The 26522-nt window shown below is 39.2% G+C and overlaps 1 protein-coding gene across 1 annotated transcript in view; it reads right to left on the bottom strand.

The window, feature by feature from the left end:
• Positions 1-16282: 16282 nt before the first annotated feature.
• Positions 16283-26522, bottom strand: part of epm2a (EPM2A glucan phosphatase, laforin) — an 11274-nt gene continuing 1034 nt past the window's right edge. Inside the window, exons 2-4 of the mRNA XM_005734468.1 lie at positions 25666-25840; positions 19942-20186; positions 16283-18636 (exon numbers count right to left, since the gene is read on the bottom strand). Coding sequence (XP_005734525.1) covers positions 18353-18636; positions 19942-20186; positions 25666-25840 — 704 coding nt within the window. The 3' untranslated portion in view covers positions 16283-18352. The remainder of the gene's footprint in view (positions 18637-19941; positions 20187-25665; positions 25841-26522) is intronic.

Genomic DNA, 26522 nt, shown 5'->3' with positions numbered 1-26522 from the left:
AAAGATTGACAGTGAATTCCACTTTCTTTTCTGAAGATAAAGAAATATAGATGAAGTCAAACAGTGCAAACCTCTTTCCGTTGATGCTTCATTTGCAAATTCATTAGAAGGTAGTCTTAGTGTGCATGATTTGACTGTGCGAGTAAATTCTTCAAATGGCTCATTAACTAACTATATGAACTTCACTGAAATTCCCCCTTTAATCTGTCTCTTTTTTCTAACAGTATATGACAACTTGCGGTATAATATTATCCTTCATTTGAAAACTAATTTGCCTCTGAATATTGCCTCAAGGTTTTGCAATCATATTCGGACTCAACAACCAGACACTGATGCCTCCAAGGTGCTGCATAGAGGCCCTTACTAATATCTTCTGGGATTTGGTAGCAAGAATCTATTCCTGAAGTAAGTTCGGAACACCTGGCTAAATCCCCGGACTAGAGACAGGACTCATCTACTAACCATCTGTCTGGCTACTGTGGCCAGATGTGCTGAGAACACTAGATCAGTAATGAAGGCAAAGCAGAGTGAGGAAAAATCTGGAAAAGAATATGCAAAATGCAGAAAGGGGAATAATACAAGTAGATGTGCATTATATTAAAATAAAGATGTGTTTGTAAGTTTTTTAGTCTGTGTTTGTGCTTGTTGGGGCTGCATGTTGTACTTTAGCTGACAGTGTTTGCTATCCTGGTCTTTGCCTATCCATGCTGCCACACGTAGCTCATGTTGAACACTGATTTTCTTGTAAATATAAATTCTGCCATTACTTTAGAGAGCGTATATACAGATGGGCAAACCAATCTTCTCTGATGGGCCTGCATTCATTATCCATTGTCACTGGTGATTTATGAGTCTGGCGGACCTGCGCACTGGCAGCCATATGTCTCCACATTCCTCCACACACAGGACCGTCCTATTAATGATTTTCAGATTCATCATCCAAAGCCACAATGAACACACCGAATGAACTGTTGATGATACTGACAGCACCTGGGCTTTCCCGCCTTTCACCTCCCACCTCGGCTTAACAAGCATAACTGCGGACTTTCATCCGGGGAAAGAAAAAGCTCCACAAAGCAATTTTGGTTTTCACCGAAGGGTGCTGTTACCAAACATAGACAGAGAAATTACCCTGTAAGAGTTATCCATCAGTCCACATGGCGTAATGTTGAGAAGGAGGAAATAACATCAGGTCCAAAAATGGCCCATTAGCTGATGGGTAATCTTAATTTGCTTCCCATTGTGAGGAGTGAGTCATTATCTAGTTAGCCTCCTAATACCATGTTAACAATAAGATGCACATCATCAGCTTTCAGCACACTGAAAACCCCAACTTTATACAATCAGTTTCCTCCCAGCCTAGTAAATGCTTATTTACCACAGGGAAAGACCAAAACCCCAAGCAATAAACAATATTTATTGGTAATGAAGACTGATAAATGAGTAACCAGGCTTGAGGCTTCAGTTTTTGAGGCCTCACTGAGGATTTCAGCAGCTTTCAGGCATGGAACCTAAGAAATGACAAACAGGAAGAGAGGAGGAGGCTGGGGCATGGAAATGACAGCATGTATGAAGAGCAGGTTAACATTTATTGATGTATATCAGCTGATGTATATTGAGCTTTGGTCTATTAGATCCCTGTGACCCCCTGGACCTATTTAAAGGGCTTGGATCTCTCCTCCTAAAGAGTATTACCCCAGGAGTGTCAAAGAGATTGCGAACCCTGGGCTTATCTTTACGCTAAAGTGGAATAAAAGGTCTTAACATCCATCCTTTTAATAGGAAAGTGGTACAGAGTGCTAAAGCAGAGTTTATTTATATGCCATTTTGCTAATTGTTACTCATGCTTTATTGTAATCAATGTATAATCAAGAACCGAAAATGTAGTTTGAGTAATGGAATGATTTTGCTGCCTGACCGTTTCACCTATTCTGGGAGAATTGATATGACTACGGTGCGTCCTTGGCTCTGTCTGTGTGAGTGAAAGCACCAAGTCAACAGAGCGTGTGTGCATCCATGGTGAGAGACAGAGAAATGTGAGAATGTCTGACTTTACCATGTATGGTTTTGAATAAAAGAAGATATATTGAATATGCTGTGATTCATAAACACAGGGCATGTATATGTAACTGAGCTAAAAAGAAGTAATGAAAAAGAAGCAGCATGGTAACTGAAGTACACAGAGTAATAATATTCATGTGTGATTGAGCTAATGATAAAGCCTGTTGAAGGACAGCATATAAATATACAATTATGTACAGTATATGGATTAGAAAATGTAAACATTGTAATGAATAACTGAACTTTGCCCTAGTTATTGGGTGTGAAAGGTTTTAGAAAGAGAACAACAGGGTGGATGTCACATCGGGTGTTAAGGATGGGAGGTGGGGGTAAGAAAAACATGTATAAAACACGTGTAAATGGCAGCTCTCCTCTATATCTGTACACCTGGTGAATTGCTTGGTTTTTACTTAAGTGATGAGGAACATAGACACCAAGGACCTTTTATCTATGCATCTTAAAACAACCTGAAAAAAACGTAATCTTAACCTTAACTGTTAAACGAAGAACCCACAAATTAAAGGATTTAAGCAGGGGCAAAGCATGAGGCTCAACCACGTTAAAACCTTAAATTATGAGTGCCATGAGTGCACAAATCACTTCATAAATCACCAAAGATATTCAAAAGCTGCTGCTGGATGACTACGACTGATTTTGTAGAGAGAAAAACGAAGATAGTTGTCTGGCCAATCTCTATATTTCTTCTCCATCAGTGATGGTTGAAGACCGGATGAGGAAGTAACAAGTCCACTAGGTTCTGTGACGTCCGTAATCCAACACGACAGAACGAGCACAGAAGAAAAGTCTCATAAATCCAATTTTCATATCGCATTTGTTTGGCTATAGCTAATCCTCCCGTACTCCTCATTTTATAATCCAACTGTGAACCTTTCGTATAATCCTTTCTTCAAGATGGTTCGTCAGCTTACAGTGAGGTCTGGGGGAATAACAAGCCTTTATTACAGAAACATCACTTTTTGATACGACGACTCCTGAGATCACATGACTCACATTTACTGTGTTTATTGAGCGGTAAACTAGAATTAACTGAGAGGTGGTGAGTGTCACATTCTACTCTCTGGCTTTAGAGAGGACAGACGTATTAGCAGTGGCCGAGGTGAGCTCGGATGGATTGTTGTGGTCTGCTTCAACAACCTCACTTGTTTGTGGAGCAGGAGCAGGAGCACAGGAGAGGTTACAGACAAATATCCAGAGTGGCAAGGTGAGCGGAGGCAGAGTGTGTGTAGGCCGGTAACTTCATGTGAGACTAGAGATAGACTGGAAAGAGCAAAATCCAAGCCTGCCTTGACCATAACAATTTGTATGTACAATGGTAACCTCAATGACTTCCTGTGCATAAGGTCTTGAACTTATTACAATGATATTACAGAATGATGACTTTTTATTATATTGGTTAATTCTAACTTCTGCATCTCAAATAAAATTACCATTAGCACAATCACATGTGTATATATTTCTAAAAATCTGTACTCTATCAACTGTACTAGAGCTTGATATTATTTAAATACTCCCCAGTGGATGAGACATTGGCGATCTTAACCTCTTTGGCAGCTCTTGCTCCTGAAATTTCAACTACTTATCTCCAGTTTTAATGGTACAGTATGTAAAATGGCACCACTAGATGTAAGTACTTTGCAGATTCTAGTCGTGGTTGTTGTCTGATTTCTTTGCTCTTTCAATTTAAGTGCATAATCCTAGCTAAGGTGGATGCCATAGGACAAACAACTCTGGCTGCGGTAGTGTATCTGTAGTGAGTGCAGACTGTCAGTCCGCTGTTAACCTCAGCTGTCAATATGACTGCAGGGTCATTATGGTGGGTGTCCACATCTATTAACTCTGCAGGACGCTGTAAAACTTTGTGAAAGGAGTTGATGAGTCAGTGAAGCCCACTTCTGTCCCACTACAGGGATACCGAGGTGAGCTCTGAACTTCTATGTTTGCGTTTCTGTTTTTGCCTCTGTTAGCTGCTTTTATCCACTGTTAGCTGCTGTTAGTTGGCATTAGTGAAACATTTCTTTGTAGTGGGTCCACCAGTGTTGGACACTTGTGACAATGTAATTAAACTGTTTATTAGAAGGAAGTTTGGTTTTTAAGACACTTAAGTCTAACATTAGCTTGCATAATGTTAGCTTAGAACGAGCTGTTGTTATTGTTTAGCTGGCGGTTGCCGCTGTGGAAGTGGATCGGATGTCTAATCTGCTGACAATAAGTGACTGTGACAATATCAGGAATAAACAAGCATGTTTATGTACATTTTAATGTATTAAGGTATTTAGGTTTGAGTCGAAGAGGAAGGGAAGGAGATGGAAATAAGGACGAGAGCGAGTAAAGTGGTGGAGTAGGAGAAAGATACAATGAGAAGGGGATAATGAAAAAATACTCGTGCTGTCAAAATGAACGTATTAACCCAAATTAATCCGCCATCATGGTCAACGCGATTACAATTTTTAACGCAATTAACGTATCTGGAGTGCAGAATGACTCAAAATCCCTGAAATGTTTCTGTCAACACATTTTGGGCAGTTTGTCCAAGTAGAGTTACCTTCGCACAAACGCAAATGGGCAGTAGATCTGGTAGTGACAGGCAGCTGAACCAATAAACTGAGTATGGAAGATGATAAACGCACATTGGCCCTCTCTATGGGAAATTTGAGTATTAAAAAAATAACAAGACGGAACAGTCGACCGGCATAAAGTATTATGTACGTTGTGCAAGAAGGAATTTTCTTTTCACCGAAGCACTTGCAGCTTAAAATATCACATTGACGTAAAGCATACATTAGCTGTGGATGCTAGGACTTTGACTAACGCGTCACCCAGCTTGCAACAAACCGCTCACGCAGCATCGGAGACTCAGTAAGTCTACCGGAAATATTAACTGACACAATTGCCAAGTGGGTTGCAACAAACTGCAGACCTATTAATAATGTTGTGCTTTACATAGCTTTGGTTCCTCGTTTCAAGGACTTGAAGTGCCTCCCCAAGAGTGACAGAGAGAGAGTGGATAAATGTTTACAGAGTTTTTTGTTAAAGATGTTCAGTAAACATGTTAAGTGTGTATATTTTCCCTTTTTTCTCGAGTCTGTGTGCTCATGCAAAATGAAATGCGATTAATAGAATAAAAATGAATGATATTTGATCGTGATTAATCAAAATTAATCCACAGTAACCCTGTGATGAATCTGATTAAACATGTTAATTGTTTGACAGCACTAATATATATAATATATTAGTGTCTACTTACCTATTAGTATATAGGGTTTTTTTAAAAGTTGTATTGTTAAAAGATTGAAGAAAACTATTCAAATTCTCTTTGAATTTAAGCATACATTCTTTGTGTTTATTCTGCATTTACTTAATTATATTGCATGAATGTCAGTTACAAGCTTAAATATAAAGTTGAAAAAATGTAATTGCAACCAGGCTACTGATCAAGTAATTGTGATTAATCACGATTAATTACAGAAAATTGTGAGATTAATTAGTTAATTTTTTTTGAAATCCATTAACAGCACTAAAAAATACATGTACAAATTTTACTATAGCGTGGTTCATCTGGCACATTACTTCTCTGCTCTGTGGTTAGTGTTATCTGTTCTGGCAGAGAGTCCATGTCAAATAGTGGGAAGATGTGCAGTGTGACAAAGCATACTAGAGTCACACTCTGTCCCCTGTCAGCTCACTTTAGGTCACCCTCTTTCCCCCAGTGGCCTTCTGGGGCTCTATGATTACGACTAACACGGTGGGATCAGGGGAGCCATAGCTGATGTGTTTCCCTTAGTGTATTAGCAGTCCCTTGTAAGATCAGTAATACATTCACAGTCATGGTTAAGTCAGCGCTTCTGTTACACTGTAAATAACATGTTGTAAAAACTGTGCACGGAGATTAACTTGGTTCTATTGCAAAATTTAAATTTGAATAAGTTCAAATATATATATGAAATCAACAATACATACTTTTAGTAAGGTGCAGACCAAATTGTTCGATGACAGAAATTAAGGAATATTTCAGTCTGCTATCTGAAAAATTACCCTCATGAACAACCAAAAACGAATGTGAAAACAGACTACGAATGCGCATCACATGCTAGCCTTCTCCCTGCAGAGATGTGCTAAGATGATGGGCATGTCTTTCACTGGATCATTTACCACTCATTGATCTTATGATTATCATGCTAACTGAGTTGTCAGCTAGGGCATCTGGCATCACTGATTCAGGCATGGCGATAGAGCTAGGAGGCAGGCCTATTTATTATGCATGGTCACACAATCTCTAGTTTCTTTCTCCAAAGGCTTAATTATGTGCTCAAACAAGCTCCTTTCACATAGTAACTTATACCTGTCCAGTCTTATTTAGTTCAAAAGCTGACAAATATGTATGGTACAGTTTCTACAGACACACCAAACAGGACATTAGTTTCTGTCATGTCAGCGCTGCTGTTTATTGCTAAATCATAGGATGGATTAGTGTCTCAAAAACACAATTTATCAAAATAAATGAAAGGAAAAGCATTAAAGCTCATTTGATAGCATAAATAGCATTACTGTTTTGCCAAACTGTCAACGATGTCCCTCTACCTCAAGACTCAGATGGAGAAAAATAGTTGCGAGCTGTTTTGAATATGACTACAAACAATGGTTTAATGATACTGTATCAGCCAGTCTGAGGCTCTGATTTGTTATGCCATAAATCTGCTTCTGAGTATTGAAAAAAACTAAATAAATAAAACTTCATAAATCATTTTTGCAAAAGTATTTTCACAGGTCTCCATTTGCATTGATATTCTAATCAAAATCCTTTTAGTCTGATTAGAAAATAGATATTAGTTAAGCAAGTCAAAACATAAACCCACTCAATTTGAAAAGTGCGTTGGAGTACAGTTTAATGCACTGCTAAAGACTATTCTAGCAGCTGCCCACAACAGTGAAGCATTTTTTAAGTTGTCAGGTTTTTGCGCTCACGAGCAGCACATTTGTACTTCTTAGGTAATTCATTCAAGACCGGTGTCGTTGTGGTCCTTAACTTGTGTTCTTGTTGCACTTATGAAGAAAAAGTGCAGGCTTTCTTGTGCCATGTGTAAGATATTTAGTTCCTGAATATTGGACCACATCGTGGTTATCTGCTCTTATGAGTGCTGAACTTGTTATTTCTCATCTCATTTCTGCTTTCTATCTGATGACTAGAATGTCCAGATCATCTCACCTTACTTCAGTCTGCTGCCTGCTGTTCTTGTCCAGCTGCAGGCTGCATCGTGACACCACGGACACATAGTCTACCTATGAGCACTTTCTGACTTACCGTCATAAGACTCACAGTGACTCCCACGCAATAGAAGAGGGCTGCAATTTTATGTGTAGCATCACCCACCTGTAACGCTGCACACATGCACATACACAGCAGGTAGCTTAATAAATTAGAAAAAAATAACTGTTGTGCCATTTCTCTGTATTGTTTTTCAGTTTTACTACTAACTGTTGTTTGCAAAGCTGATGTTTGAATTGATTGTTTGCCTATATGCCCTTTCCCCTCCCCATTCTTTAACCTGAAAATATTTAGACTCACTTCTTTCACTCAGTGGTTCCTCTCATCCTGGACTGTCCTACACTCAAAATTATCCCCAAAAATGTGATTCAAAGAAATTTAATAGTCCCAAATTCCTTCAGTGCAGATTTTCCCAAAAAGTTACACAAACTCATGAACTGTATATCTTTGACAGAACGTTAAAGGTGTCTAAAGTGTTTCATTTACTTCATCAGTTTTAGATAAAAAATAAACTTAACCACTATCAGTTATACTACGGTGCAGCTGTAGCGTACTGTGTTTAATAAAGGGGGTATAGAGAAGAAGAAAACTAGAGCGCACCTTTATCTCTCAACACAAGGGAAGCACTCTTAATACAACTGTTAAAAACAGCCATATTAACCATATTTACTATCAAATATACATTTTATGTGATAATTATCCTTAAAAATACTTAAAAGTACTTAAATACTTTAACGAAAAGACAATATTTGCCTTTTAAATGATCATCTAAGACATAAAAGTAAAATATAGGCTATACACTTTCAGTGGCTCACATGTGGCTAACAAAATAAACAGTAGTAAAATGGCAACGACCCAAAGCCTGCCTGCAAAGCCATAATACCTGCATAAATTTGCTTTTTCGAGCACTGAGTGGGGAGCACTTCAGTTCACCTACACTGTTATTCAGACTGATCTCAAAGGCACAGAAAATACACAACCATTACACAAGAGATGCTATGCATTGGGTGCTGATAAAAAGATTCTCTAAATATCTTGTAACAAGAGCATCCACAACTCAAGGGCATCAAATCATCTGCTAAGAGGAGAAACACCAATGAACACAAAAGTTGAAAATAATCAGGGAATCGGGGGAGGACAGACAGAAATAAAAACCCAGGACACTGAAGAGAACAGCCATTCAAATTAAGACAGCAAGTAATAAAGGAAGACGTAAATGCAACACTAAACATCTACGAGACAAGGGAACAAAAGGGAACAGGCATAAACAGAATGAGGCAACGCAAGGAAACAAAGTGAAGATGAAGACAACAACTACCAATTATAAAAGCAACCATTAGAGACTAAGTTAGAGTAAGAAGTAACAAGTAAATACTAAAAAACAAGGGCTTAATATCACCACAAAATAATCCAGAAATAAAATCAAGTATATGAAACATAAAACCTGAGCAGGAACTCAAACTATATCTAAATATCTAAATTAAGAATTCAAAACAGGAAACGAGAAACAAATAACAAATACATGCCTCTTTCCAGCAATTAGTTACCTGAGGTCAAATGTCTGTGTAGGCCAGCGGTGGGCAACTCCAGGCCTCGAGGGCCGGTGTCCCTGCAGGTTTTAGATGTGTCCTTGAACCAACACAGCTGATTTAAATGGCTAAATTAGCTCCTGCAGTTCTCCAGAGGCCTGGTAACGAACTAATCTTGTGATTCAGGTGTGTTGACCCAAGGTGTGATCTAAAACCTGCCGGACACCGGTCCTCGGGGCCTGGAATTGCCCACCCCTGGTGTAGGGTCTCGGTCATCCAGGTCATGGTACTCTAAGGAGTTTGGAAAGAAAAGCGACTGAACTGAGTTTCTTGAAGTCCAATAAGCTTCCTTGGTTCTAAGAACAAATGGTGGCGAGTCCAGAGTCTTTAAGCTCTAGTGGGAGGTGTCCCTTAAGTGTATAATTGACCCACTTTTGATCATGTACCTCGCCACGTGAACCAAGGTGTGAAAAGGGGTGCGGGTCATTATCAGCAGAGGTTTCAGGTGAAACCATTGGGAGACCCTGCCTTACCCTATATGTGACTTATTGGGATCAACTGACGCAAGACGTGAGTGGGCATTGAGGCACATGGGAAGGGAGCTCAAAACTGAAATATAGGTGGCAGACAGACATGGTGTCGTAAGCAACCCCCTCTGTTTAAAGACGGTCGTTCACATTGGAGATAGGTGGCTTCTTTTACTCCTCCGTTAAAACTGTCTTCTCTGTCCAAAATGTGAACATTGACATCCTCGACAGAGTGACCTTTATCCTTTAGAGGCAGATGTACAGCTTGTGCACTCAGTGTCTACAGCACAGTCAACAAATGGCAAACTATTATCCTTTGTATCTTCCCAGTGAACTTTATGTTTCTATCCACTGAGTTGATGTGAACAGTAAAGGCTTCTACTTTTTTGAGATTTAAAAAAAATGCTCTGGGTACTCAAATAGAGTAATAAGGTGCTATATAACTACAAATCTGTTTGTCATTTACAGCACTCTGGGGCCTTACCAAACCTATTGTGCCTAATGTACTTTTAAAACCTGACCGAAATAAATTTAAAATCACTAGAATGGGCAAGGAGGTAGGGTGAAGAGGTAGGTTGTTGCAAGCACCTGGGGTGTAGTGCAGACCAATGCTGTTTGAAAAATAGCTCGTCTGGCTGCAGCTCATTTCTGTGTTTCCTTCTAATCACACTGCAAAAAAACATTTCAAATGATTCACTCCAGTTCATGAGTTGGCGACTCTTTTCAGGGAACTAGTTTATTTTTTTCTTTTGCTACCATCATGTTTTGTTACCAGCAGCTGATCATTGATGTGAGACATAAGTTGACCATAATGCTGTGCTTCAAGACCTACAATAAATTCATTCATATTTATTTTCAGAGTGGTGCAGCGACCATGACATTCTTTTTTCAGTTGTGATGGTCCATAGCTCTTTTGTCAATACCAGTTGTGAGATTTTTCTTCTGCTTCCTTCTTTTCAGGTCCTGATCAATGGCCCCTCTGACCTCAGACAAAGGGGCAGTGTTGGGAGAGCAATCTCAGGGATGGAAAACACATGAGGGCAGGAAGTAGAGCACGTGAAACAAGAAAACAAGGTTAAGCAACAAAAAGCAGCAGGAAATGAGAGACATAGTTCAGACTGTTTGTTCAAAACCTCCCCTTTTAATTTTCTGTGGCCTGTGACCTATCTCTAGAGCTGCGTAACCTCTGAAGAATAGTTGAGGTGCACCATTTGTCACTTTCTCATAGCAAAGGAGGTTTTAATAGAGCAATTTAGTTCTTGTCCTTGCAGCTGCAGAATGTCCTCTATATTGAGCAGAAGCTCTTGGAAAACAATGTCTCTCCTTTCCTTTTTCATCCTCCTCAAACTCAGTAGCATCTTAAAATCAAAAGGAGACCAAAAATGCGAAAGACCTTAACAATTTGGACACAAGTAAGTGTTTCCTACAAGGCTGGGTCATAGTGAATATTGTGAGCTCCTGGTCCTGTCATAACAGTCACCAGGTTCAGAGGGACGGGATGAGATCTTCTTTCAAAAACACACGCAACCACAGAGTTACAGCGTGAAAGTACTACCACAGTAAAATGTTGTTTGTTTGATTTTCTGTGTAAGAAAAAAGATATATTAAAAGAGATTGAAATTCAGGTCCCAGGCGGGTTTGTGACTCAGAGTGGAGCTGCTGGTAACAGATGGGATTTATTGACTCGGGAAACATCTCTATCAGCCAAGTCCAAGGTCGATAAACGTAGTGTCTACCTGTGAAGAGCTGTCAGTCTTTTCTGAGCATGACAAATGGCGTCTCATCTATATAAACCTGCAGAATTTGACATATTCCTGCAACATTTCATGACAGAGTACATATATAAACACCAGTATTTGGTCAGCGTTGTGCACCACACACAACTCAATCACTCATCCCCCCCCCTTTTTTTTTGTTTTTCTGTGACACACCATTCTTTTTGTTTTCCATTATGGCACAACAGCTTTGTTTCCCTTTTACATGTTCACATCGCAATCTGTCCAGCTGACACTGATCAATGGCAGCGGCAGTGTAACAGACCGCAAGAACAACAGGGGTATTGACAGCAAGAATGGATTTTACAGAAAGCGAGTGACTACAGTAACATGGTGACTGATTATGGGGAGAACTTGTCAAAGCAAATGACTTACTTCTTCCATTCCTCATTTTACGTCACCTACCACCCTTCCTTTCTTTCTGATGAACAGTAAGGTGCTCAAACTGAATGCAACGCCCGAGTATCATAAATGGAGGCTGGGATTCTAGTCGCTAATATTCCATCAACTTGTGCCTATAAATTAAAAGATTCTTTGCAGTCGAGCAACAGCGAACAAAAGTTTGGTGCCATTACTTTAAATAACTCTAGATAGGCGTGTAATGAGAGAATTCTTTGTCAGACAAAGAATAGCCTTGTCAAACTTCACATACAAAGCTGCATTTATTAAACCAAAGCTTTTAAAAATCCAACTAAGGAAGCTTCCAGCCACTGAAGCATGAATTTCAAAAGCAACCATTCAATTTATTCAGTCAGAAGTTCATACACTGCCCAAAACTATTAAAGGGACACCCACTAAATCAGGGTATTGCATCAAGTCAATTAAATGTCTGGGATATTGATCTGGTTGGTTAAGTAAGAGAGGAGGCTGTTAATCAGTTTCAACTACTTTTTGTACTAATGAAATTAACAATGAGACATCAAAAAACAGGAATGGTTTTAAAAGTGTGGGCCACTGACATTTTTTCCCCATTTTTTCCCTTCTCATCTTTTTTGACTGTTATGATAGTGTCACTACTAGTAGCACGAGGCGATACCTGTAAACTACAGTGGTCCAGCTCCTCCAGGATGACACAGCAATGCATGCCAACGCCAGAGGGTTTGCTGTGTCTTCCTGACATAAAAGCATTACAGGAGACTTTTATTTTAGGAACACTGAACAGAAGATCCTTAACCCGTCAGCAGGATTAATATCTGCTCTTTTGTGCATGAAGGAACAGGAAGAGCAGTGCCAGAACTCTTCACAATGACCTCCAGCAGGCCACTGGTTTGAATGTCTCTGACCAAACAATCAGAGACATTTGGCCCAACATCCTCCAGTGTGCCAGAGTATGTCAGGTGCCAGCACAGTGGAGCTTGATTTGCATTTACCATGGAACACCAGAATTATCAGGTCTACCACTGGCATCCAGTGGTTCACCCGGAGCACACGTGACAGACGTGAAAGTGTCTGGAGAAGCTGTAGAGAACATTATGTTTCTTTGTAACATCAATCAGTATGGCCGGTTTGATAGTGGTTTCAGCGATGGTCTGGGGAGGGATATACATGAAGCGATGCACAGACCTCTACAGGCAAAGCAACAGCACCCTGACTGCTATTAGGCATTAAAATGACATCTTCCTACATTTGTTGAAATGTATAGACAATGGGTTCCTTTGTCAATACGCAGGCAATTTCTGGAGGAGGGAGGCATTGATACCACTGACAGGAGGTCACCTGACCTAAATCCAATAGAACACCTCTGGGACTTCATGTTTCTGCTCCATCCGACATCGCCAGGTTGCACCTCAGACTGTCCAAGAGCTCAGTGATGCCCTGGTCCAGATCTGGCAGGAGATCTCTAGGACACCATCCAGTGTCTCATTAGGAACATGCCCTAACATTGTCAGTCATGCACAGAAGCACACGGGGTCCGTGCAAACTACATTGTATACCCCCCCCCCCCCTTCCCACAGCTGGGCATTTGTTGTGATGTGTTGTAACTCTGAACATGACTTGGTTCATTTCATTCTGCATGAACTGAACTTTGAGCTGGCTTTTGCAAAGTGTGAACTTGACAAACATCTGCCAGGGTTGTTGGACTTCTGCCTGGGGGAAAGTGAATACCAAATTCTTCATTGCTGGATTTTTCTCAAGAAAATGGAGCCCAGACCATGCAAATGATGGACTAGGAATATATTAAGTAAATTTACTAGGGGTACCCACACTGATGCAATGAATATAAATCATTTGTGGCTTTATGCGTGTGTGACTTGTAGGCTTTCTTGGACATTTGGAACAGCTTTTCCTCTTGATGGTGAGTGAACATTCAACTTAATAGAACTGCACTGAAAATGAATCGTGTACTTTTTCAAAGGACAAAGTTCACATTCAAAATATAAGAACCAAAGTATTATTGGAAAAAACAAATTCAGCTTATTTCTATTTGATAATAACATTTATATTTAAATATGGAAAATAACTGTGCTCATCATATCTAAGAAACACAAAAGCAAGAATTAGGAGACTTTTAATTATCCCTTTTAAGATATGGTATGAGTGTCTGGCACGTTACTGAAAACAGCCTTGTTATAAAATCTTTGGAAAGTGACAAACATTTGTCTTTGAATGTAGAACTTGATTTGTGTTTAATCTACAGTACTGTGCAAAAATCTGAAAACTTACACATGAGCATGGTGTGTAACGTGTCCTTAAAAATTTGAGGAAACTGGACAAGAAGAGTACAAAAGAAGAAGTTGCAGGCCTAAAAAGATATCTACAGCAGATGAGAAACGGGGAAAAATCAAGCAAAGACCTGACAAGACTTTCTGATTTTGATCCATCATATTTTCCAACACCATCTCAAAAATGTCTAACCACTATCACTAGCTGTCAATGATTGATAAAGATCTCTGTCTGAATGATCATAATCAACAATGGATTGGCCTTTTTAGAAGGAACAGTGCAACTCCATCAACACTCTCAACATAAACATTGAACCTATAGTGCTCTTTCTCAGCAGGAAGCCATATTTCTGCCTGCTGATTGCATCTCAATTTAGCTTCAACAACTCTTTCCCATCCACAACACCCAAAATGGGGGCGCCCATGGACGGTGTGGCTCAGTGCTCTGTATCATAGTTTTTGTTTGGAAGTGTGTGATAATTTGGCTTCTGATCCTATTTACCTTTTGCCATGCAAACATCCACAGTTGGATATATACATCTTTTTAAAATTATAAAATGTTATAGTTTTTCTTAGTCTGTACTATTCAAGATTGATATTTGGGTTATCAGTTCGAGTGAATTGGTGATCATAAATGGAAGTTATTCAACTAATTGTGAACTCTGAAGTGCCTCAAAGGAACTGTCTCGGCTGTCTCATGTACATTTTTTGTATAGTTTTTATTAATTATTTTCTCTTAGCATTAAAAAAGCTTTGACTCGATTGTATGCTGATTATACTTCAATAACATCAATTTTTAAAAATATACTTTAAAGGAGGATTTCTTTAGATTCAGTACTTTTTGGTGTAAAAGGTTTTTTAATAACTATTTCCCTATAAGTTGTGACATTTATGTGTTAGAATGTGATAGATTTAGTCTGCTCCGTCATCTTCTTTGCATAATTTGAACCATGTCAGTTATAGTTATTTCAAAACCATGGCGTGACAAGAAGCATAGTGCATCAAAACTAACCAGAAACCAGTATGATCAAACATCTACAGGATTTGCCCAAACAAACCAAGACCCCAACTCTGTTACCAGCATCCTGGAGCAAACCCCTGACTGACCTGAATGTATCCTTGTGGATCCAAGCTGTTTTGACCACACATTAGGTGGGTAGTTTTAATGTTGTAGCTGATATCAGTGTATTTGACCAGAGGCGTAAACTGTGCCTGCACTCAATCAGTACTGCGTCTGAAGTCATGGATTGCCCTTTTCAAAATTCACAATGAATTAGAACTATTGAACTGATCTGAAACAGCCTGATTTCGAGCTGTTATAAAGTATTGAATTTAACACTTAATCTTTTCCAGTTTAATTTCTTTTTCACCTGTGGCACAGCTCAGGTCATTGAGAAAATTACAGGATCAGTCTATAGTCTTTAATATCTGTCTACAGTTTAGGTGGATGTTTTATAACTCGCTGCAGGGGTGTGTTGTGAAAGTTGTCTGAAGTTCTGATTTGGATCCTTCCGGCATTACAAGAGATATCGGGGTAATTTCTCTCTTTGATACACTGCTGGGATTCAGCGTCCATGCAAACAATGATGGGATTCAGTCTTCACAGCTGGGAAGATCATTTCAAAGTACCTGAGCACAGCTAAGATATTTTGTTTTCATCTTACAGGCATTTCTCCTATTTCAGAATGTGGCGTTTTCTCCAACTAATTAGATTTCACCAGTTGTGAAAGTCTTCGATGTGTAGAAAACTTAGGATGTGAAGAAATTCAGTTTTGGCTGTTAAAAGTCAAAATATTATAATGTGTGTCCAATTAGTTTAAATACGGGCCCATCCGCTGATCTGCCTGGCCTTTTGAAGCTGTGGGGGGTATACTTAAGATTAACTGTATCCTTTAATGCTTAATTCAAGTTTACAAGGTTAAAACTGTGTTGGTGCTCATTATTTTTCACAGTTTAGCATCATATAGTAAATCCTTTTTTATTTAGTTTACATAGTGAACATGAATGCTGAGGACTGCACTGAAGTACAAAGTGTACTCTGTTAGATTTTAATTGAAGTCAGTGAACGCTATCCACCTTTTACACCAATGCATTATCAACACCAAGCCAAGAGCTTACTCATAGGGGGGAGATGTGAATGCTTAGATGTGTTTGAACATTTGAACCCAACACTAAATGGCTGCAAAAGTCATTTTGAGGCGTTGTATACTGTGAAGTCAAGACCCTACAACATTAGAGATGGAAACTATCCATCTAAATGAATAAGCTCTTTGCAACAGTGGGTGGGGGGGGGAAGAGTTTCACACAGAACCACGCTCAGGGTGGGAGGGCCACCTGCTGCTGCTAATTGGAGTGACGAGAAAGAGAGAAAAGCAGAGGACAGAAAAATGACAGACAGCATAAAGCGCAATGTGGCTCAAACTCTAAGATGATGTTACTTCTAAATGACTGCTCAGTTTTATTATTAATGTTTCAATTTACAGTAAAGATAAAATAGAAGACATTGTCGGTCTCAGTTGATCCATGAAGGCATAAAAAACAGAGGGTAAACTGCAGAAGGAAATGAAAAGCAATGATCTGTGACGCTTTCAGCATGAAGTGGATCTAGAAGACCGAGCAAAGAGAGTATATACAAGCTGATGCCATGCACAGCTATTGCAGGGCAAAATAATAGACACAACACAAGTGTTGGTGCACTGGCGGGGTTTTTTTCTTTCATTTTTTAAATGTTCTGTGTCAGTTGCAAATCGTCTCTGTACTTGAATTTGAATGCAACTTCATGCAACAGCAAATCATATGGTGTTCAGATGCTTTGTGATCAATCATTGACAGTAATCCATTTCAATAATTACAGGATGTTTATCAGCTACTTTGATATCTAAGACATGGCAAGCCCAACACTACTAATATACTGTTCATACAATAAGATGCACACAAACATAACACATGATTTTCTGTCAAATCAATGTTGATACCTTAGAAAACAAAAAAACTGAAAATAAATATAGAAAAGCATTTTCCTTCATGTTCAGTTTTGTGAATATTTTTAGATCTTTAGAAAACCGTGATGATTCACTTTGAATAGCACAGGTGCTTAGCTCTATCCACCCACCCATCCCCGCTGATCCCCTCATAATGGTGCTGCCTTCTGCAGAGACTCACAGAAACTAATAAAAAAAGTATACAGATTTGTGCTAGAGGGAAGAAATCTTTGATATTCTAATTCACTAATTTTCTTAACAAAAACATCTTCTGAAGAAAAGCAAATGCAGCATCGTCACAATAACAGTGTAGTCAAATGTTCAGAAATGACAACAAATAATGCTCCGTGTCTTAATGGGCTGTTATGTATGCATTAAAACGGTCTAGAAGAGATGTTTTTTTTCTTATTCAGCAGATGATTGGAAGAGCATCTGTCAGGTAAATAAAACATGAAATGCTATCAAGCGCTCAGAGTGAGAGAGAGAACGAGCTATATTCTTTGATGCCCGAGAGCTGAGTTCCTCTCATACACACAGGGAGAGACATTATTGATATATTAGTTTTAAATTTTCATTTGTAGCTTTGGCACAGAGTCATTTTCATGCAGCATTAAGTTCCATCTCTAAAACCTGGGAAATTACAAATTTCCTTTCTGAAAAGAAAGAAGAGATTCTCAGAAATGACAAAAAAAAACAAACAAACACAAAACAACACAGAAAATGTATGTTTCTCTTAATAATTGACCTATTTCCTGCACGCAGGAAATGAGAAATATCAACCTGCATAGTTCCTGCGATTTAGTTGCATTAAACTTTTAAAAGATCACCTAATGTTTGCTCAAAACATCAGCTTTGTTTGTTCATTAAAACTTCAAAAAGCATTAAAAGAAAAGGCCTTTACAAGCACCCATGTGGACATGTGTATATTTTTGAAGGCTGAGTTAAGGCCCTGAATGAGGGGGAGCCAGATTTTTTTTAAAAGCCACATCTCCTCCTGCAGCTGTCATCTCTCTCCAATCCCCTCCAACCAGATGAGCATGGGTGTATGCACGATATTCATACAGCAGAAGATTAGTCAGTGGTATAAAAAGTACCCACTGAACCGCCACACTTTGATTCCTATTAAGACTTTATAACCTTTCTGCTTTTTTTTAAGGTCCCATAACAGACTAGATGTTTTTGAAGCCTGAAAAAAGAGCCCAGTGGAGGAGCAGGAGTCGAGTACCTCTTAAGAACATTTAAAATACAATACGCCGAAAGCCTAGATGGGATTATTTGCCCAGTGACGCCAAAAACATGCTGCTTACCCCAGCTTTTAAAAGCTCACACACCAGTTGGATTGATTGACATTTCTGCTGCCAGAACACTCTCAGATACTTGGGCTGAAGTGATACATTGGATTAAAGTCGAGATACAGATTTTAATTTTTAAAATTTTGCACATCAAGAATTGTTTTGAGTTTTCAATCATTTTATTTCTCAGAAAGTCCAAAGGATTCAGCTTCAGATTTCAAGCACAAAGCCACTCGGATCTCATGTTTCAGGGTCAGACATAGATGAGCGCAGCCGGCCAAACTTTTGAAGGAAGTCTGCCTCAGCTTTGACTAAAGCTTCCTCATCGATGTACACTGCTGGTCTCCTTGCTGCTACAAAGTACTGCACCTTCCTCAGGGTCCACCCGAGGACATACATGAGCAGGCCACACACAGCTGCAGTCGACCTCCCCACTCCAGCGTTACAGTGGACATAGACTGTGTGGCCATTCTCTAGGAGACCATGAAGCAAGAATACAGCCTGAGGAAGCATCCTGATCCGGCCTGCAGAAGAAGACGGCAACTCATAAAAGAGATACTGAGTATTTGTGTATTTTTCTTATCCTACTTATTTCAATTAAAGGACTGAAACCTCTTCCCCTCTCCATAATTTCTGTCTGTACTGCAGTCTGTGGCATGCAGCAACAGGTCAGTTAATTCCTGATGGATTAAATCTTTACATTTTTTCGAGCTCAGTAATGCTCCTGTGCTGCAGGCTGTGGTTTTTATACTGACATTACTCAAACAGAAATAAACAGTGCATTTGCTGGGGGCAGTTACCTGTAGCTGTAATTACTATAGGTAAGAAAGACTGAATGCATTCCCATAGCTCAAATGTGTTTTTTAAAGTTTCTGGCCAACGAGATTGGTAATAAATGGAAAAAAAAACCCCAACAAAATTTGCTATTAAAGTGTTTGGCCACAGCATCCTGCCAGAACAGTTCCAGTGTGCTTGCAACTCTAATGGAGGGATAGATGGCCATTTTTCCAAAAGATAGTCTCTCATTTGATGTTTTGATGATGGTCATAAAGAAACATACCGAAATGCTGAAAATCCGTCATTGGTGTTCAATTAGGTAGGAATGTGATGACTTTGAGGTCATTTTCGCCCTCATCCAAGCATACAGTGATCACTTATTCCATATGAATAGATCCTGGGACAGACCGCTCCCATCATATTGGAAATAATTCATCATGGGATAAAAATGACCTCACAGAACAAACCAGCATCTTAGACATGTACCAGTGTCTAAGATTAAGAATATGCTGATAATTTATCTAATCACAACACTTTTTTCTACTTGCAGGCCACAGGTACAGTTTTTGTCCCACTGCACTCAAACAAATCTGCATCTTTATTTGTAATGAATGGTTCCTTCTATAATATCCTGCTCTGTGTAATTGCTGATGGAATATAATTGCTGATACAGGCTGTTCTCATCCCGTACTCACACTCTCAGTCATCTGTGGAAGAATTGCTATCAAATGGGCATTTCTGTCTTGATGAATGTCCAAATTAAATTGATCAAAGGCATAGGGCCTGCTTTTCTCACACATGGATTAAACCTAGACTATAAAACTTTTTTTTTCTGGACATCTTCAATTTGTTTTTCTTTTACTGTCCATCGGGCTTTACCCTCCGAACAGAATTCCCAGTCTCATGTTGAACCTTTGAATAGCTCTAAGTTCATAATGTTTTATGAGCGCTAGATGGAAATCGGAAATGGGGTTAAACACATTTAAGAGGTTCTACTAGAAATTAAAAAGGGCTTTTTCTTCAACCTTGTATGACCAGAAAATCGTCCTTACCCTCAGTGCTCATGTCCGGTGTGGGCAGCCACACATACACAAGGCCACAGTCTCTGTACAAATGCATCATGGTCTCTGGGGTCATGGTTTCGTCGGGGTTACGCCGGCAGCCGTAGGAATTGTTCACCACATCCCACTCTGTCTGGAAGTTCATCACTGCAGTGATTCCCAGTTCATACTTCATCTTTACTGTCACGTGTTCCACCTGTCGAGGGCAGCTGCCCAGCCAAATACGTGGCAGCACCCTGGGGTCAATAAAAAGTTGTGTACACTGATTATTTACTTGTATGTTAAAGTGATGATTATGTGCTAAATGTTCTAACCTTCTAACAAGGCATTTTCATCTCAATTTTTTTTAGATGCTACCAGCCAGACCATCCATTAAAAAACTTTCAAGTGTCACAGTCTCTAACTATGTGTTTATCAAGTATATAATATGCATAATAAAGAATAAAGAAGAATGAAATGTGAAAACACATTTAAAATCCATAAAGAGAGCCTAAAACTCTCAGTGGGTAACAAATAAAATAGGTAACACAGAGGCTGATGGACAGCGAAATAGCTAGGACTTTCAAGGTGCTCCTATAAGCAAAGCAATGATGACAGAGCTTTCAGAACAAAGCTGACCATTATAGGTCAACAGTAAGCAAAAGTGGTTCACTTATGTGTCATTGTCTTACCTTCTTCACACTTTTCCTCATAGCAGTGATGCTTTATTGACCCCCTCATCCCCCTAATTTTCTTCCCGACCACTCTGGTTTGAGGCAGACTCCACTGGTGTTCATTAGCATGCATAAAGTCAGCAACTAGGACGTGACAGGCAAAACAAAGGCGACGCCTTTAATACCTGATGTCCCAGAGCAGCTCTGCAGTGGAAGTATCTGGAGCTTAACTTCACCTCTGTTTTTCCCTCCCCACAAACCTCATCATATCACAGTTTAGCGATATGTCATATGTGGATGAATTGTGTGGAGTCTTGTTGTTTCCACTGTGCCTTCCTCCCATAGTACTGGCTATGGTACAAATTAGCAATTCTAAATGCACTCTGTCATCCCCGTGTTGGACTGGTTACCAGTTGACAATTGCTGAGATAGGCTGGAGCCCTCCTATGACCCTTGATAAGTGGTTAAGAAAATGGATGGATGGAAGGACTCTTATTATATGAACCAAGCAGCCAATATAAACTGAAAAACAACAAGTTGTGTATAACCTGATTTCTTGTTATCTTTCGAATGTGTGTAGCATTTTTTCCTACTAGTTTATTTTAAAATGGAAACAGAAGATGCACTGGACGATTCTAAGAGTTTATTTTTTTCCTTTTCATGAGCTCATACACTTAGAAGTGCAGTAATATCCTATCTTATGAGAAAGATGCCTTTTTTGTCTCTGCTCTTTAGTTGTGAGTCAAACTGAAAAACAAGTGTCTCAATCTGTTGAAATAAAAATGATAAACATCATAAAAAAAGGCTGAGTAAGCCTTGGGCCTTCTCTCTAAATATGAGCTTGACAGATGACTTACCAGCTACAAAGTGAGTGGTCTCCCTGCGAATGTTATAATGACTTACTGCAGAGTGTGTGTAACACTTTGGGCTATATGGATGCAAGGTCTGAGAGACTAATTTAAAAAGCTATTAACAGGGAAGATACAAAGGCACAGTGCTTCCTATTGAACACAGGTCCTTGACATAAGCCTTGTAAGGTCTTTGGACACAAATTAAAACCTGATGGCACAAGCCAAGCCAGCTCATTCTTATGCAAGTTATGTGCTTGCTGCCTCAGGGGTCTGGGGCTAATTTCTGAAGTGCCTGGTATGCCATGGCACCGAGTCTGTGCCTTACAAACGGAGGGCATGCACCGGTAGGCTGTGTAACTACTTGGTCTCTGCCATTTAAGACCAATATGTAGCGCTCATTGAAACATGAACATACAGTACTGTAAAAAAAAAGTTCTTGAGCTACCCCAGGTTTCTTTGTTTTTTGCTGGGAAAATGGGAAATGGTTGCGGAGATTTATTGAAATGCTAAACATACGTGGAAATACAGCATATAAGGCAGAAACAGAGTTTGGATTTTATGGATGTGGCAGCCTTTTATTCCATTCTCTGTCAAGATGATTCAAGACTGTTCCAGTTATGTGGAGATGCAGGCTCTGGGGAGGCCAATCCATGGATGATAGTCTTTTTTTGGTCTCTTTCTACCCAGCTATGCTTTTACTGCATTGGCAGTGTGGTTGGGATCATTGTCATGCTGAAAAATGAAGCTGCTGCTCATTAGATGCTTTCCAGATGATATTGTATGATGGATAAAAATCTGATGGTAGTTTTCTGCATTCATAATTCCATCAATGTTGATAAGATTCCCAACAACCAACAAAGAAAACCATTTCACATTTGGATCCATCACTCCACGGGACCTGTTGCAATTGACTGTAATTTGCCATATCTCAGCTTTAACGTCATTGTCCCGTCTTGATGGCCACCCTTCTATTAAGACCATCTTTAAGAAGCCTTCAGTTAACAGTAGATAGATCAACTGTTGGGCCTCGTGCATTTCTTAGGGCCTTTGACAGGTCTGTGCTGGATTTTTCTTAATACATGACTTTCAGATACTGTTCATCAGGTTTTGTTTTGTTTTTTTACATTTTTTAGGTCTTCCACTTGTTTTTTTCATCATTTTCTAATCCAGTTTCCTTAGATTTTGGAAGGAGACATACAAGACTGGTTCATCCCCTGAGTTAGGTTCCCTTTTTATGGTTGAATGATTCATAGGTCAGTGTTAAGCCTCTTAACACTGACAAGAGGGTCTGGCTCCTTGTAAGCAAAATATAAAGAAATGTAGGATGCCTCAAGACTTTTGCACAGTACTACACATCCTTCAAACTATCTAAAATAACTTTTATTATATAATTTTATAATATTTTTTATGGCACCAGTTCTTAGGCAAAGGACATCTACAGAAGTTTCATTTTCATTGGCTACAACCTGAACATGAAATGAGTAGCAAAAGACAGAAAATGTTCTGACAACAGGTGTTTGGATCTTATTTTTACACCTTATTTGACCCAAGAAAGGATAGTAACAACACTACGAGATTAACTTTCTTAATATCCATATGTTTAACAATACACTTGTACTTAAAAGTTCATCTTTTCTCACTTTCACAGTTTTAAACCATCTTGAAATCCAATGTAAGCAATGCAAGAGAATAACGTATCAGTCAAGTAACCAGCGCTGTATGAATTGCCTTAGAAATCCAAATGAATTCTGAACCATGCCATCTCCTCTCTCTTAAGAACCCAAGCAAGGTTAAGGAGGTGATAATACAACTGCTAGTGGTCTACCTTTTTTATGGGTAATCATTTTAAAAGTGACAGAGGAGTTATAACTAAATGAGGAACGGCAAGGTTAAAAAACAAAGACGAGAACCAGGCTTTGTCTGTCCTGTAAAGAATGAAGGTTTTTAAACTCAATGACTATCAGGAAGAAAGGACACGGTGACACGACTAATGCTTGAAGTACTTCGCAGAAATCTTCTCTGACGTTTTAGTGTCAGAACGGAGAAGAAATTAGGCGTTCATGGACAATACAGATGAAAGCACAAGGCTCGTTGCTGAATATGCTTAAGTTTGAAAACTGTAAGAAAAGTGTAAGAAGACAGGGTGATGCAATTCTCAAGGTTGTTCAAGTAACTATTTGGAGGCATAATTTTTAAGACACATGCCACATAGTGATAATATCCAAGGCTCAGTTTCCAGCAGAGGGACCTCCCACCTTCTTCTTTTTGGCCTTGTTTTGGTCTCTCTTAAAACTGCAGACCGACAAAAGAAGGCAACATTACCAAAACTTAATTCTGAAACAAAGAAACAATCATATAGATATTAATTTCCCCCAGAGGAGCTAACTAATTTTTATAGCATTATTAGGCAAATATTGCAGAAAAGATTCAAAAATCATTGCATTTCATTATTACGTCTATGCATGTGTGTGCGCGTATCTGGCTGAAGAGGAAGTGTGGTGTTGGGAGTGAGCAGTGGTGTGGATCTCCATTTGTATATACTCCAGGCTACAACACGAGTAGCAATCTGGAAGTTTTAGACATGGTGTAAAGAATATATTAATGTCCAAATGGCTAAAAATCACAAAGAACCCCCCAAAGGAATACTTCTATATTTCCGAGAAGATTTTTTTATCCACTTACTTGCAGAGAGTTTGCAGAGCAAATATATAAATCATTCCCACATCTGTATATTAAACATGGAGCTACTTTCAGTGAGGTGAGACTTGTTTGAAACGCAGATGGACCACAGGTGACTCTCAGGCTCTGTCTGAGGGTAACAAGATGTGCGTACTAGCACCTCTACACCTCAGGTTATTAAGTTATAAACTACACCCTATTTTCCACTAGGTTGCCAGATTGACTTTGCTATCCTTTTTTTTCTTTACTGCTGGCTTGAGCTGGCTTTTGCCTCATGAGGTATATAGTTGGATCAACATTTGCTGTCATCCCAATAACACCATTTTCAGAGAAGGAAGCTCCGTATCAAAAGGGTCTGGGGCGCTAAACTAACCTACCTGCAGCCCAGACCTGTCACCCACTGACAACCATGAAAGTATCCAACAGGCTTGTTCTTTAGCTCCTCAGACAGGAACCTGTTAACTGTTCTCACCTTATGCTTAAAGACAAAGGAGGTGTTTGCGGTTAGAGCTCCTCAGAAGTGGAATGACCTGAGGAAATACGCATCGCCTCATCTGTGTCTTCTTTAAATCACTCCATTCATATTGTGAGGCTTGTTTTTTTAAATTTTGTTTGACCATCTTCTAATATAGATTCAGAGTTTTTGTCACTCTAAGCTCAACTTATATCGTTAATTTTTATGTCAACCATATAATTACAGTGGAATCACATTGCTTCTTAATCTTAGTTTGACGTTGCACTTGAGTCATGAGGGTTATTTTAATAGAAATGCCCATTTTTGTGCTTTACAAATAAAATGTATTATTAATTTCAAAGCTGTTCCAGTTGATTTCTCAGATGTAACAATTATAGAGAAAAGATGCAACACAGAGTAAAGGAAATGTGTTGCAAAATGGTGATTAAAGAGCTATTTATTAGATGGACCAGTTGTGTCCATCTGACCTTATTGCTAGCATACTTCGCCTTTACTTCAACATCTGTGCTCTTCCTCTTTGTCACCAGATTGGCAGCCCCATATTCACCATCCTTTGTCCAATACGCACACTATCCCTCGTCTGCTCACGTCCAAACCACCTCAGCCTTGCCTCTCTAGCTTTGTGTTCAAACTGCTTAACCAGAGCTGACCCTCTGATATGCTGATTTCGACTTCTGTCCATCCTAGTCACTCTTAATGAAAATCTTAGTATCTTCGTCTTTGCCACCTCCAGCTTGGCCTCCTGTCAATCTGTCAGAGCGACCATCTCTAAACCATACATCACAGCAGGTCTCACTACCATCCTTTAAATGTTCCCTTTCAGTCTCGCTGCTATCCTTCTATCACAAATCACAAACCTCAATCACCAAAACAAATAAATAAAATAAAACCAGCCTTTCCTAACCCACTAAACTGTGATCATCATAGAATTACTTAGTAAAAGTGCAAAAAACTGTCTTTACATACCGAAATTTTAAGAAGTGTACGAACGCATAACACTGCAAATTATCCTATGATTAGAACATCATGTAGAAAGCGTGTATATGTACTGTATTACCTGGAGAAATGCATGGCCTTCTGACCAGCCACACTGAAGTAAAAGTTGGTGGTGTGCCTCATCTCATCTGTGTGCCCCGTTTCTTCTATCCAGTGGCCGATCGGGTGGCAGTACACGCCATCCACCACATTCTTATCATCATATGTACACCATCTGTCATGGCTCGGCCCGCTTCCTGGTGACAAAGATGACAAGCACGTTAATGCATATAAATCAGGGACGTCAAACTGATTTTCCACGGTGTGTCCCATGCGGCCCAGATCTTGAGTGTAAAGTGTAAAGAGGTTAAACTACACATTTAGCTGAGATGTCTTGAAATAAGAAACAGATTTCAACAGTATTTCTCAGTTTTTCTACATGATAAAGAGATGGTGTTGTAGTAAACGAAGAAGAAATGTGTCAGCATGATTTAAACTGTATGACAAAAATATGTCAAATTACATAAAAATAGAAATGAGTTTCAGTTTTCTGGGCCCACTGTAAAAAGCATACATTTCTATAGTAGATTGTAAAAAAACAAAAAAAAAACAAACAGGCACTTTTCTGTTATTTAACTGTTAAATAACTTAATTTCTGTGATGCACTATAAATAGCCACTGGGGGGGGAAGTCTTTATCAACAGGAGAAGTTGTAAAACTTCTTATATTCTAAAGCTATCCAGTGTGGCAGATTGGAGTAATCCCCGGGGGACGATCGGGGCCTTATGTTTGACACCCTTGTTATAAATTGTCCAACCATCGGCGTAACTTTGTGCTGAACATTGGGGGGGTATTAAATAAATTAATAATAATAATAATAATAATTAATAATAATGGGGGGCTTAAATAAATTCCTAGATGATTAAACATGTAACTATT

This window comes from Pundamilia nyererei, unplaced genomic scaffold (genome assembly GCF_000239375.1).
Source record: "Pundamilia nyererei isolate P.nyererei 1_Seehausen unplaced genomic scaffold, PunNye1.0 scaffold00058, whole genome shotgun sequence".
Taxonomy (NCBI): Eukaryota; Metazoa; Chordata; class Actinopteri; order Cichliformes; family Cichlidae; genus Pundamilia; species Pundamilia nyererei.
Note: the sequence above shows the minus strand (reverse complement) of the source record. Positions and strands in the feature narration are given on the sequence as shown.